At 45.1% G+C, this 14,215-nt stretch overlaps 1 protein-coding gene across 1 annotated transcript in view; it reads right to left on the reverse strand.

The window, feature by feature from the left end:
- KIAA1549L (KIAA1549 like) overlaps positions 1–14,215 on the reverse strand; it is a 130,229-nt gene that overhangs the window by 108,715 nt on the left and 7,299 nt on the right. The window contains exons 4-7 of the mRNA XM_047774604.1: positions 12,909–13,128; positions 11,684–11,817; positions 3,992–4,154; positions 2,520–2,579 (exon numbers count right to left, since the gene is read on the reverse strand). Of these exons, the coding sequence (XP_047630560.1) occupies positions 2,520–2,579; positions 3,992–4,154; positions 11,684–11,817; positions 12,909–13,128 (577 nt within the window). The remainder of the gene's footprint in view (positions 1–2,519; positions 2,580–3,991; positions 4,155–11,683; positions 11,818–12,908; positions 13,129–14,215) is intronic.

Below are 14,215 nucleotides of genomic sequence, written 5' to 3' on the forward strand. Positions count from 1 at the left end.
CCCCATCTCCTACCCCCTCTGGAAATGATGATAAAAGTTGGTGGTAGCCCCCAATGGGTCTAGGAGGTGGTCATGAGCCACAGAGAAGGAAGGAGGGTTATCCTGAGCCTGGATCTGCCCCTTCTCTCCATCACTGGTGCGAATCAGTGGATCCAGTCAGGTCCAAACATGGTGATGGGGACGGCTGGGTATTCTGATTACCAACAGCAGCAAAAGTGAAAACAAGTGAGGGGTGCATGGGGGAGTGGGTAGGAGGGGGTCAAGTCCCAGGAGAATCCTGAAAACAAGACCAGGTATGGAGCTTTTTACGCCATACTTTTTTTTTTCTTTTTCTTTTTTTTTCAATGTAACTAAAACAAAGGCAAAGCAAGACCCAGGTACTCAAGGAAAGGCTGGAACAGGAGGCTGTCAAGGACAGGAGGTCTTACTATTTTGAAGGCAAATCTTAAAGTTAAGAGAAGGGGGGAGACGTCTGCAGGTGGAAAAGCAGCATTCCCTGGGCAGGAAACATGATACTGTAAATGTTACATAACCTGCTGGCTTCAAAAATGTATTGCTGGGTGAGCCTTGTCTCTCGTGGGCCTAAACTCGGGTGGGTGGTCTTTTTGTGTGTGTTTGTTTTTTTCCTTCTAAAACACATTTCTTTAGTGGGCTTTCTTAGCAGGTAGAATAATCTCTCCCAATCCATGGCCTTGCAGAGGAGAAAGAAAGGCAATTTTCTGCAGTTCAGGAGAGGTGTGCAGCAGGCTTCATCAAGGGCCTTAGTTAGCATTCTAGGCAGCAGCCTGTCTGCTGCTTGTTTGGGGCAGTGAGGGAGGGAGGACACAGGGAAGAGAAGACAGAGGCTTGAGCGGGCCTGCGTGTCCAGACACATCTTGCAGGACTTGCGAAGTCTCCCTCCCTCCTTGTTAGGGGCTGAAAATGCATCCTCCCACCACTCATATGTTGAAGCCTTAACCCCACCCCCCCACCCCCGGACCTCAGAATGTGACTGTATTTGGACATAGGGCCTTTAAAGAGGTAATTAAGATGGAGTTCCCGTGGTGGCGCAGCGGAAACAAATCCAACTAGGAACCATGGGGTTGCGGGTTCAATCCCTGGCCTCACTCAGTGGGTTGAGGATCCTGCATTGCTGTGAGCTGTGGTGTAGGTGGAAGACGTGGCTCGGATCTGGCGTTGCTGTGGCTGTGGCGTAGGCCAGCAGCAACAGCTCCAATTAGACCCCCTAGCCTGGAAACCTCCCTATGCCTCAGTTCCCGCCCTAAAAAAAAACAAAAGACAGAAAAAAAAAAGAAGAAGATAAAGTGAGGTCATTAGGATGAGGCCTAATCCTATAGACAGTGTCCCACAAGAAGGGGAAATGAAGGCCCAGGGGGGAGATGGCCATCGACAAGCCAGGGAGAGAGACCTCAGAAGCAAACGACCCTGCTGACATGTTGATATTGAACTTGCAGCCTGGAGAGGCCTGAGAAAATAAATTCCTGTTGTTGAAGCCCCCCAGCCCGGGGTGCTTTGTAACGGCAGCTCTAGCAGACCGACACCCTCCTGTCCCTCCCTTTTCCAGCTCAGCAGGTCACTTTGCCTCCTACAAGCAGCTGTCCTCTCTTTCTGCTCCTTGCTTCTCCAATTTTCACAGCTACTGTCTGGCTTTTGAAAAGCACAAACAAGAACTTCTTTTGCTGTTTCATAAATCTCAGCTGGGAAATGTCAAGGGGAAAAAAAAAGGAAAATGCCACCCAAACACCCTTCTACTTCCATCCACCCTCAGTGTCAGGACACGCCCTGGTGCCACCAGGATTAGTGTGGGTGTGCCCGGGGAGGGAGAAAAGTGCATGCCTGGCATTCCTCTGACTTTCGTTTGGGTTTTGTAGGGCAGTACAGAAAGGCCTGTGATCTTTAAACAGATAGACAACCAGGCACATGGACAAGCCCTGACATCCACAGCTTAATGCTGTACCTCTTGCTGGGTACCCAGTTCTGCAAAGAGGAGGCATCTGGGTGGGACTGTCAAGGCAGCTGTTTTGAGTTGGTTATTTAACCCTCATCTTCAGTGTGAAGTCTTTTCATATCTCAGCTTACTCCCCCTACTTCTGGTCCTAGGGAAGTAACTCCTTGGCTTATAAGACAGGACCCAAGAAAAGACACAATCCTATCACTGAATGAGTTTTAAAAACAAACCAACCTGGGGACTTCTCGTCGTGGCTCAGTGGTTAATGAATCCAACTAGGAACCATGAAGTCAGAGGTTCGATCCCTGGCCTTGCTCAGAGGGTTAAGGATCCGGCGTTGCCGTGAGCTGTGGTGTAGGTTGCAGACTCGGCTCGGATCCCGCGTTGCTGTGGCTCTGGTGTAGGCTGGCAGCTACAGCTCCGATTAGACCCCTAGCCTGGGAACCCCCATATGCCATGGGAGCGGCCTTAGAAAAGGCAAAAAAGACAAAAAATAAAATAAAATAAAATAAAAAATAAAATAAATAAACTAACCTGATAGCGTGAAAAAGGAAGCGAAAGAAGAGATTACCTGTAATTACCCAATAGTCTCTGGTTGTTTCCGATATATCAAGGTTGGGATATTCCAGCGCTGAAACAAACAAGAAACACATCAAATTACTTTCACAGGTTCTGTATGTAAATCCTGCTTTGTCATTCTTGGGAGCTCTAGGACATACAGGTCGAAACTATCTGGCTGCTCAGAAAACTACAATACTCAGGAAAGGGCTAACTTTCAGAAGAAGAGTTTTCTAAGGCTTTTGGGTTTCTGCTTTCAGTTTCTCCATCAAAACCTTCTTAAGTGAAACACTTGAACTGTCAAGACCTACAGCTAGAACATGTCTTAACTAAAGCTTTCGCTTGAAAAGTTACCCAACCATCACTACCATTTTTAGGAATGACTATATCTTGAATGAATTTTTCTAATGTCAAGAACTAAGTTTAGTGGCCAACAGTCCCATTTTTTTTTTTACCGGTATGGTGACCATCAGAGTTAATACACGTAAGGAAGGGCCTTAGTGCAGTACCTGGCACACAATAAGTACTCCTTAAGTCATAGTCGTGTTATTATTACTATTCTCAGAATATCAAGATGATGAAAGAAAACAAATTCTTCACAGGTTGCCAGGCAACATAATGCCACTTTTTATATCATCTTTTCCATAAAGTCCAGAGTCATCTTTCCTTAATACATGGAAATTCACAAAAGCAAGCCATGACACAAACATTTAAAAAAAATTCCAAGTGGCTACATGTGCTAGTAAGTACATTCACAGACATCATCTGACTTATTTACAATATAAAAAGCAACCACAGACGGAAATAGAAACCACTTTGCTGATATATGTTTAAAAACAACCTTTGCCCAGTGACCTTGAGAAATGTACCAATGATTAAATTGAAGTGCAAAGATTTTTACTTCCTTTGGCTACCAAGGAGTGTTTGGGTACAAAATGTAGGCTGCATCGTCTTCAAAGACTATGCCTGCTGCATAGGAATGAGGATTATGTAACTGGAGCCTTAGAAGAAGATGAGGCCGCAAGCCCACGGGAACTTTATCAAGTGAATGATGCTGAGTGCACATGAGCGGCATTATGATGTCTATAGCAGGGCAAGGGCTGAAGGCTCGGGAACATCTGCTGATGGCAGAAGTGGGGGAAACCATAGCAACCCAGACTGCCATGAAGACGGATGCTCATCAGGCAGTATTACCAGCTCAGAAGGCAGACAGTTTGGGTTCAAACCCCAAATTCCATGTCTTACTAGCTGTGTCAGAGCAGGCACCTTGCTTCAATTTTCTCATCTGAAAAATGGGGCTAATTTCGCACCTACCTTGCAGGGTGGTTGTGAGGATTAAATGAGATACAAGCTAAGCGAAGGGTAGAAGCACCGTGCTAGTGCTTTTTTCCATCTGCAATAAACTTTTCATCAATTAAATCCCCTTTTATCACATATGTCAGTTGAGATGATGGCAGCGTCCCTGCAGGACGGGGACATACTCACGTTCAGCGATGGTGAGCGGCGGGTAGGTGAGGTAGAACCCCACCAGCTCAGCTGAGAGCTGGCGGAGGAGGCTGCTGGCCACCGTGCCGTTGAGGAAGGAGCTCTGATTGCCCACCACATACACCAAGGTGACGGTCTGGGAGGCGTTGGACGTGCTCACCATCTGAATGGACACAGGAGGAAAGGGGAGGGAGACATGCCAAGTAAGATGAGGGTCTGTTTCATGGAGGCCGTGGGGAGGAAGGTTAAGCGGAAGTTGAGGGCAGGAATGAAAGGGAGGTGGGAAGAGAGCAAGGAGGAGACAAGAATAACAACAGTGGTCACTTAACGGATGTGCCAGGCATCGTGCTTAGGGCACGTCATCTCATTCAATCCTCACCGCAACCCCAGGAGGCACAGCCTGTTATGATTCCCTTTTACAGAGGAGGAAAGTGAAGCCCAGCATGATCAAGGGACGTGCCCAAGGTCACACAGCTAAGAAGGGACAGGGCCAGGATTCAAACCCAGGTATCCTGGCTTCAGGGTTTTGTGGGTTTTTTTGGTTTTGTTTTTTGTTGTTGTTGTTGTTTTTTTGTCTTTTTGCCTTTTCTGGGGCTACTCCCGCGGCATACAGAGGTTCCCAGGTTAGGGGTCGAATCAGAGCTGTAGCCACTGGCCTATGCCAGAGCCACAGCAATGCAGGATCCGAGCTGCATCTGCAACCTACACCACAGGTCACAGCAACGCTGGATCCTTAACCCACTGAGCCAGGCCAGGGATCAAACCCGCAACCTCATGGTTCCTAGTCAGATTCATTAACCACTGTGCCATGATGGGAACTCCCAGGTTTTTTTTTTTTTTTTGGTTTTTCTGTCTTTCTAGGGCTGCACCCATGGCACGTGGAGGTTCCCGGTCTGGGGTCTAATCAAAGCTGTAGCCGCCACAGCCACAGCCACACCGGATCAAGGCCAGGAACCGAACCTGCAACCTCATGGTTCCTAGTCAGGTACGTTTCTGCTGCGCCACGCCGGGAACTCCCCCTGGCTTCAGGTTTTAACCGCTGGTTGTGTGTATCTTCTCCAGGGCTAAACAGCCTCAGGCTACTTTTATGGTTCTAACAATACACAACAGAACATAGGAAGGTAAATTTAAGGAAGGCTCAGCTACTCAGACAAAGAAAACCTGAGTCGAACTTTCGGGGAATTTTAAAGGTGAAAGGATGAGGGATGCACACAGTCGATCACCAGCCTAGTAATGGACAAGGTGACTGAACCTGATGACACAGGGAGATCAGAAATAGAACACAGCTTCTTTAGAGAGCAATTCCATTTCCTTGTGGTCTATGAATTCCACGTAGGATATGTTAATATTACTATGAGATGGGTGGTTTTCTTCCCGAATTTTGTCTAAGTCAGTTTTTCAGTTGGGAGAAAATGAGATTTTTAGGGGTCGAGGTATACACAAAAATATCCCACAGATGAAATTTGAAAAACAGATGGGGTAGGCAGGCACTCAGAGGCTTTGTTGGCGTCTGGGCTGGGTGCCTGCCCCTTCTCTCTCCAGATCCACTTGCCAGCCCACGCTCATGCTACTGAGCGCCCCCAAAGGCAGACCCTTGTGGACCACCTCAAAGGCTCCTTGGGCCCCTGGCATCAGTCTCAGGGAGCTCAGGGGGACATGGGAAAGAAGTGGGGAGTGAGGTCGGAGGGCTGGCATCAGGGACTCTGGCTGGTGGGGTCACAGATCTTTCTGGGCAGCTCTGGCCTCATGCTTCCCACAGTGGCTCCCTCCCCCGACCTCACCAACCCCAATTATCACTGCCTTGGAAGCTGGACTGTCCCTGTGGTTTCCCTAGAGCCTGCCTGTACTTTGTAAAGTCCCTTTCATTGGACTTGCCTCAAATTACCTTCATTTGAATGTGTCCTCTCTTCTTGCTGGGAGCTGACTGATACCAGGCTGTCCCAGAGCTTTGTGTACTCAGACATAAATATCACTGCAACTTTCTTTTCCTTTCCTTTCCTTTTTTTTTTTTTTCATGGAAGTTTTGGGGCTAGGGGTTGAAGCGGAGCTGCAGCTGCAGGCCTGCGGCACAGCCATAGCAACACAGCTCGCGGCAATGCTAAGTCCTTCACCCATTGAGCGAGGCCAGGGATTGAACCTGTGTTCTCATGGACACTACCTGGGTTCTTAACCCGCTGAGCCACAACGGGAATCCTCACTGCAACTTTCCTTTTAAACCTTACTTTGAAGAAGACTGTCAAGAGTAGCTTCTTCACATTATTTCTGACTTTTTCCCATGAGTGGAAGTTCCTTCTAAACTCCCTAACGCAGAGCCCAGAGTTTCAAGATCAACAATATACAGAGTCAACATTTCTGGTCAACTCCTACTTCCTCTTTGGAAATATTTTCGGAATGTGGTTTAGCCACAGGTATTCACACCTCTTTCCCCAAGGTACCAAAAAGAACGGCACTTCTTGCTGAATAATTCAAAAGATCTCGCCACAGTGTTACTCCAAAAAGATTAACTAAAATAACTTTGCAACCTTTATTTCTATTGTGAACATTCCATTTTTTGCTTTTCAACAAAAACTAAATCTCATTGGATCCCAAAGAGCTTTGTAGTATGGTACCTCTGCTCATGCTATACTTGACCAGGTAAGTTATAAGTTATACAGTTTCTAGCTGTTTATTTGTTTGTTGCTTTTTAGGGCCACACCCCTGGCATATGGAAGTTCCCAGGCTAGGGGTCAGATCAGAGCTACAGCTGCCAGCCTACACCACAGCCACAGCAACGTAGGATCCAAGACTCGTCTTCGACCTACACCTTGGCTCAGGGCAATGCTGGATCCCAGACCCACTGAGCAAAGCCAGGGATCGAATCAGAGCCCTCATGGATACTAGTTGGGTTTGTTACTGCTGAGCCACAACGGGAACTCCTTCCTCCCTCCTTTTTTTTAAGGGCCGCAGCTGTGGCATCTGAATGTTCCCAGGCTAGGGGTCGAATCAGAGCTGCAGCTGCCAGCCTACACCACAGCCACAGCAACAGGGCATCTGAGCCCCATCTGCAACCTACACCACAGCTCATGGAAACACCGGATCCTTAACCTTAACCCACTGAGCGAGGCCAGGGATCAAACCCGTATCCTCATGGATGCTAGTCGGGTTTCTTAACCACTGAGCCACGATGGGAACTCTGTTATTCTCTATATTAAAAAAAAAAAAATAGCCATCCTAATAGCTGTGACGTGGTATTTCGTGATTTCTATTTGCATTTCCCTAGTGATTAGTCCTGCTGAGTATCATGTATGTGCTTATTGATTACATAAAGAAGAAATGTCTATTCAAGTCCTTTGCCCATTTCTTAATTGAGTTGTTTGGTTTTTTGGTTGCTGAGTTGTAGGAGTTCTTTATGTATTCTAAATATTAACCCCTTAGAGATATATGACTTGCAAATATTTCCTCCCATTCTGTGGAGTGCCTTTTGATTATGTCCTTTGATTCACAAAAGTTTCCAATTTTGATGAAGTCCAACTTATCTATTTTTTCTTTTGTTGCTTATGCTTTTGGTATCATAGCCAACAAATCATTGTCAAATCCAGCGTCATGAAGCTTTTCTCCTAAGCATTCTATAATTTTAGCTCCTACATTTAGGTCTGTGGTCTGTTTTGAGTTAGTTTTTGCATATGGTGTTAGGTAAAGATCCAACTTCATTCTTTTGCTTGTGGATATCCATTTTTCTTCATACCATTGGTTGAAAAGACCGTTCCTCCCCCTACTGAATGATTTTGTCAAAAATAATTTGACCATAAACATAAGGATTTATTTCTAAGCTCTCTATTTTGTTCCATGGGTCTATATGTCTGTCTTCATGCTACTACCACACAGTTTTGATTACTATAGCTTTGTATTAAGTTTTGAAATCAGGAAGTGTGACTTTATTCTCCTCTTACAAGATTGTTTTGGCTATTTGGGGTTCCTTGAGATTTCATGTGAATTTTAGGGTGGATTTTTCTGTTTCTGCAAAAAAAAAGTCACTGCATGTTTGATAGAGACTGCACTGAATCTCAGAGTTCCCGTCATGGTACAGCAGAAAAGAATCTGACTAGGAACCATGAGATTGCACTGGATCTATGGATCATTCTTAGTAGTACTGGCATCATAACAATAATAAATCTTTTAATTCATGAGCACAGAATGTCTTTCCATTTATTTGTGTTTTCATTAATATACTCACTTTTTGTATCTAAGAAAAGTCTGACCATTCCTGAAGGTTGCTTGACAACAACTGTGTAAAAAAGAAGAGGTTCACAGGCCTGAAACCAAGATCATGCCACTGCTCCCTGAAGTCATGCCCTGTCCCCCAGTAGAAGCAGCCCCTGCAGGGAACACTGTCCCATCACCCCTTTACTCTTAGACTACTGTGGCTTCTGATCTCATCTCTTACGGATTCATTTAGCTAAGTAGAACTAATAATGCTGATGGAACGGAAAGCTGTAGTTTTCATTCCTAGTATCTGTTCTCCCTTCTTCTATGCCAGCCCCACAATTTTCCTGATAGGAGGGAAAAACACCTCTTCCCTCCTATAAGTTCATGAGCTTTGGTGGGGTTGCCCCACCCAGGTTCCAGAAGTGGGCATCTGAGCCAGACTTCTTTGACTGGGACATGTCATATCCTTACCATAGTTTCTGGTCCAGAAATAGGTATATGATCCAAGAGGGTTCAATGAAAATGAATCCCAGGACTTTGACTGGAATGACACCAAAAAGGCACTCTGGTTCCATGAGACTGTGTGCAATAAGAATGAGGCAAACCTGGAGGTGCCAGAGGCCTGAGGATGATGCCAGCCCAGGGCAAGGCAAGCTAAGAGATGAAGAGAGAACATCATGAAGAAATCATGGGAGTTCCCATTGTGGCTCAGTGGAAACGAATCTGATTAGCATCCATGAGGACACAGGTTCGATCCCTGGCCTCACTCAGTGGGTTAAGGATCTGATGTTGTCATGAGCTGTGGTGTAGGTTGCAGGTGTGGTTCAGACCTGGTGTTACTATGGCTGTGGTATAGGCCAGCAGCCACAGCTCTGATTCAATCCCTAGCCTGGGAACCTCCATATGCTGCAGGTGCGGCCCTAAAATAAAAGACAAAAAAAAAAGGAAAAGAAAAAGAAAAGAAACAAAGAATTCATGTAAGCACCTGGATCCAACAGTTTCTGAAGTAAATAAGCTGTGAAGCTATCAGTTACATGAGCCAATCACTTCCTCTTTTTGCATAAGCCTTGTGAGCTTGGATTCAGTTACTTACAATCAAAAAGTCCTAATGAAGTCTACTCTAACCTAGCCCCTAATATCAATGCTATACAAGTAAAAAACAATGGGTCACTTTTTCAATGACTCTCTGGACAAATTAAATGTTTACATGGTCTTATTATACAAAATATCCAAGGTGCCCCACAAATTATATTTAATACAATAAAATGGAAAGCTGTAAATTACAAAACCAGGTCCTGGGACAACAGATCGAAGACAACCACAGGGGATGGTTAGCATGCAGTTATCTACGCATGATAGAGAGCCTAGAGTGTTACTAAATCCACACAACAACTTTGGCTCTGGGCTTCCTGTCAGCCAAGGCAAAAAGTGACATGGGGTTAATAAAACAATTCATCCAATTATCCAAAGAGCTGTTGATACGTTTAAGAGCACTCAAATCTATTTAGATGTAATTTTTGAATCGCCTGTTGTAGTCTTTTCCAAGGAAGCTTTGTTACTTGCTTTATAAGGTTTCATCTCATGGCCCATGACTATCATACGACAACACAAGAGAGGCTTCTTAAGGCCAAGGGCAGCTTATTTATCTTGGTGTCCCTTCTAGTGCCTGATAAAGAGCAGGTGCTCGATAAGTCTATGCCTCCTGAACACAATTAGAGGATGTTCTGCTGCCCAAGCTCCAATAAGACTCCTGTACCTATGAGGATTACAAACCCAGTCGGAGAGAAAAGGGCTCCCACAAAGGAGCTGAGTCATCCTTACATAAATCTTGTCCCTGTGACATGTTTTTAGATCTTAGCCTAATATGAACCAAATCATAATGAGATACTTCCATATATACTTGGGACGAATCTAGAAAAGGAAAGCTACTCACTCAAATTAAATTGTATGCTTTCCATAATTCACTTATGCTAAATGTCAATTTTAAAACCACTGCGTTTAATTGCAAAGGCTTTTAGTTCAGTGAAAACAGAGACATCCGTTAGTACAGTTAATTAAAGAACTTTGGGGGCTGGATGAATATCATTAAGAAGTATCTGTCTTTAGTGGGATATTATCTATATAAAAAAGTGGGTTTGAGAAAGGCTTCTGGTAGCATGTCTCCTATAGGTCCAGAAAGTTGAAATACAGTACACTAGGAGAGGGATTGCCCTGGCAAATAATTCATATGCTTGCCCAAAATTTCATCAAGGACCCCACTTCTACATGGCACTGATGCTAGCAGAGCATGTGGATGAGAGGATGGGCTTTGGCTAAGAGCCTTATTTCAGTCTTTACTAACTGCGACCGTCTGTAAGTTTCTTCCCTTTCTCTCAGTTTCCCTCTTCTGCGAAATGGTGATAAAAATAGCTGAGACGGGAGTTCCCGTCGTGGCGCAGTGGTTAACGAATCCGACTAGGAACCATGAGGTTTCGGGTTCGGTCCCTGCCCTTGCTCAGTGGATTAACGATCCGGCGTTGCCGTGAGCTGTGGTGTAGGTTGCAGATGCAGCTCGGATCCCGAGTTGCTGTGGCTCTGGCATAGGCTGGTGGCTACAGCTCCGATTTGACCCCTAGCCTGGGAACCTCCATATGCCGCGGGAGCGGCCCAAGAAATAGCAACAACAACAACAAAAAAAAAAAAAAAGAAAAAGAAAAAAAAATAGCTGAGACGGATGTCTTGAGTATCATGCAGCAAAACATTCATAAAACACTTAGCACAGTCATGGCACATAGTAAGCCCTAAATACAAAGTAACTCGGGCTGCGTGTGTGTTTAAACTAGGTGACTGTTCATGTGGATGCCTAGAAAATCACAGAATAGGCAAATCTTGGTGAGTTAGCTATTTAGACATGATTCGTTTTATTTATTTTATTTTTATTTTTATTTATTTTGTTTGTCTTTTTGCCTTTTTCTAGGGCCGCGCTTCCCATGGCATATGGAGGTTCCCAGGCTAGGGGTCTAATTGGAGCTGTAGCCGCCAGCCTACACCACAGCCACAACAATGCCAGATCCAAGCTGCGTCCACAACCTACATCACAGCTCACGGCAACGCTGGATCCTTAACCCACTGAGCAAGGCCAGGGATCGAACCTGAAACCTCATGGTTCCTAGTCGGATTCATTAACCACAACGGGAACTCCTAGATCATTTTTTAAAATAATGAATGTATTAGGCCTGAGGAAGCATCCCATGGGAAATTAAATACAAAATCCCAAATTATCGCAGGCACAGCGTGTCCAAGCACCTCCCTTGTCACGACCATACCCCAGATATTCTCATCAATGCCAGGCCTGACTCAATACCAGGGCCCAAGAATAGCACCTTCTCCTGTCGACACCACATACCTGAAGCAGAGAGTTCCATTTACACCAGGCAGAATGAAAAGGGGGACCACGTCACCTCTTGCCAACATCTGTGTTCTGGTTGGCCTCTGTCAGCTACAGAGCCGAAGCATCCTTCTCCTTACCTGAATGGTCAGGTTGCTTTTGGTATTCAGAACTTTCCTCTCAGCATCCTGGAAGGCCCTCTGTAGCCTCTGTTCCATTGTCTGGGCAAACTTGCAGGACTGTATATTGTCGGATTGGCTCACAAACTGTAGCACTAGAATGAGAGTAATACATCAGTGCTCGCCAAAGCTCTGTGTCTTAGTACCTTGAACTTCATAGCAGTCACGATATCAAACGAGTGATTTTATAGCAGAGAATTTAGGCAAATAAGGACAGACAGGGTTTGGTTGTAGTTTTGGAAGCGGCTCTTAAAATGCTTTCTAACACAGAAGAATTAAAAGCATTGAATCCGAGATTCCCTCCGATGCAAAAGACTTTGTGATTTAATTTGACTGAAATATGGAGACATCTGGTCCAAGAAAATAAAAAATAACTTGAGAGGGATCATGCCTTCCATGTTTCTGAAGGGGAAAAAAAAGAATCAATTGACCTGCATTACTAAGTTGATTGAGTCTTTCAATTTCAATGGTTCCTCCACTCTTGTGGTTTACAAACCACAAGATCAGTATCGCCAGGGAGTTTGAGGGAAAAAAAGATTCCAAGGCCTAAGCTCAGAGATTCTGATTCAGGGGCATCTGGAACGTGTTGCTGCCAAGCATAGGTTTTACAGATGCTCAGCTCTCCTCAGTATCCGCTGAAAAAAGAAATTAAAAATACAGTACTTGATGCTCTTAAGTACTAATTACATAGACTGGGAAGAAAGACTTCTGGGAAGGAGTTGGGAAGGAATCTATCTCTCTTTCTTTCTTTTCCTTCCTTCCTTCTTTCTTTCTTTCTTCCTTTCTTTGTCTTTTTGTCTTTTTAGGGCCACACCCTCGGTATATGGAGGTTCCCAGGCTAGGGGTCGAATCAGAGCTGTAGCCGATGGCCTACACCACAGCCACAGCAACGCTGGATCCTTAACCCACTGAACAAGGCCAGGGATCGAACCCGAAACCTCATGGATGCTAGTCGGGTTCGTTAACCACTGAGCCATGACGGGAACTCTGGAAGGAATATATCTAATAAATGAAGGTTGGAAATGTTTAGGCTGTTGCACTGGGAACTTGAACACTTGATTAAGGGGGTCCTTCAAGGGGGTACACAGGATGTTATAAGATGACAGAGCAGCGAGCAGTGGAGTCAGGGGTCCTCTTGGTACCACCCCCGATCCCAGAACGGATAGAACACCTTCGAGTTACTTGCCTGTTTTCAGCTGGAAGTAGCCTGCAGGCTGGAGGTTCCACGGGGCAGCAAGTAGAGCCACAGATTGCAAGCTTGGGGTGTGCTGCTTCAGATCTGCAGTGACGTTGCTGACCCCATAAACGCCCAGCGTTTCGATCACTACAGTAGGCAAGTACACCAGCCTCCCTTTGGTAGCATAATAACCAACTGTGACGTTGTGAGAATGTTCCAGAATGTCCACCTACAGAACAAATGGACCCACAGAACCCAGTGTTTATTTCCTCGGGACTTTCGAGTCCCTCTTGGTGCTTCTTAGAACCCCAAGTGTTATTGAGTGTGTCTGGGGAATAGGACACGTCCACTGAACAAATATTCTAACAATCCTATAAGCCCACAGGGACTGGCAAGTCTCAAACTATCAGAATATAACAAGATATAATGTATATTGAACCTTCAGATACAGGATGAAGTCTGTTTTTAATTCTGGAATAGGATTAGATCTAAATTTAATTCTGAAATAGAATTAAATCTGTGGGGGCTTTTTAATTCCTTAAATGCTTCCGTATAATCCTGAGAGCACCCGTTATCCCCAAAGAAAGGAGGCAGGAGATAGCAGGCGAAAGAGATTTCCAGGGAACAGAATTCTGGGAAAAAACGCTGCATCATATTTCTCATCATGTATGAACATTAAAAGGCAGAAATGATCGATTACATGGGGGCCCCTCGGGGCAGGGGTCAGATAGTAAATGAGGTGAATTCCTCTCCTTAGAAGCTCAGAGAAGAATCATTCAGGCTAACTCCATTCTTGACTTGTAACTGGTTCAAGACCAAGGCAGATATGAGCCATGGAGAGTTCCCTCTTACAGCTGAGACCTAAGGGATACTGATGATTTTTCCAACCCAACTGGAAGATTTTGAGGCTTTCGATTTTATTCTTACTTTGCTTTGCTTTCCTAGGGTTCGAGAGGAACAGCTCAGGGTATTTTTAATGCCTGCTTTCCCCCACCTTCTTCTGGCATCTCCACGAGGAGTGTCATGTGTATTTGCCAAAGAAACCAAGACAACTGATTTTGCAACAGGCTGGGTGTGCTGTTGCTTCCTCCACACTGTGTGCGCCCCAGCACCTTGATGTTCAAGGTGACTTGAGGTGGGACAAGAGACACTTCCGGATGGAACATGGACTCAGCAGCAAAAGCCACCATATCACCCAGTGAGAAAGTGACTCTCATTCTAATGCTTCCAAATACTTCAAGGAACAAGTCTCAACTTGAGGATAATTTACTTTTAACGCCTCTCTAATCCTTGCTAATCATATTTTTAAACAAAGG

This window comes from Phacochoerus africanus, chromosome 4 (assembly GCF_016906955.1).
Source record: "Phacochoerus africanus isolate WHEZ1 chromosome 4, ROS_Pafr_v1, whole genome shotgun sequence".
NCBI lineage: Eukaryota > Metazoa > Chordata > Mammalia > Artiodactyla > Suidae > Phacochoerus > Phacochoerus africanus.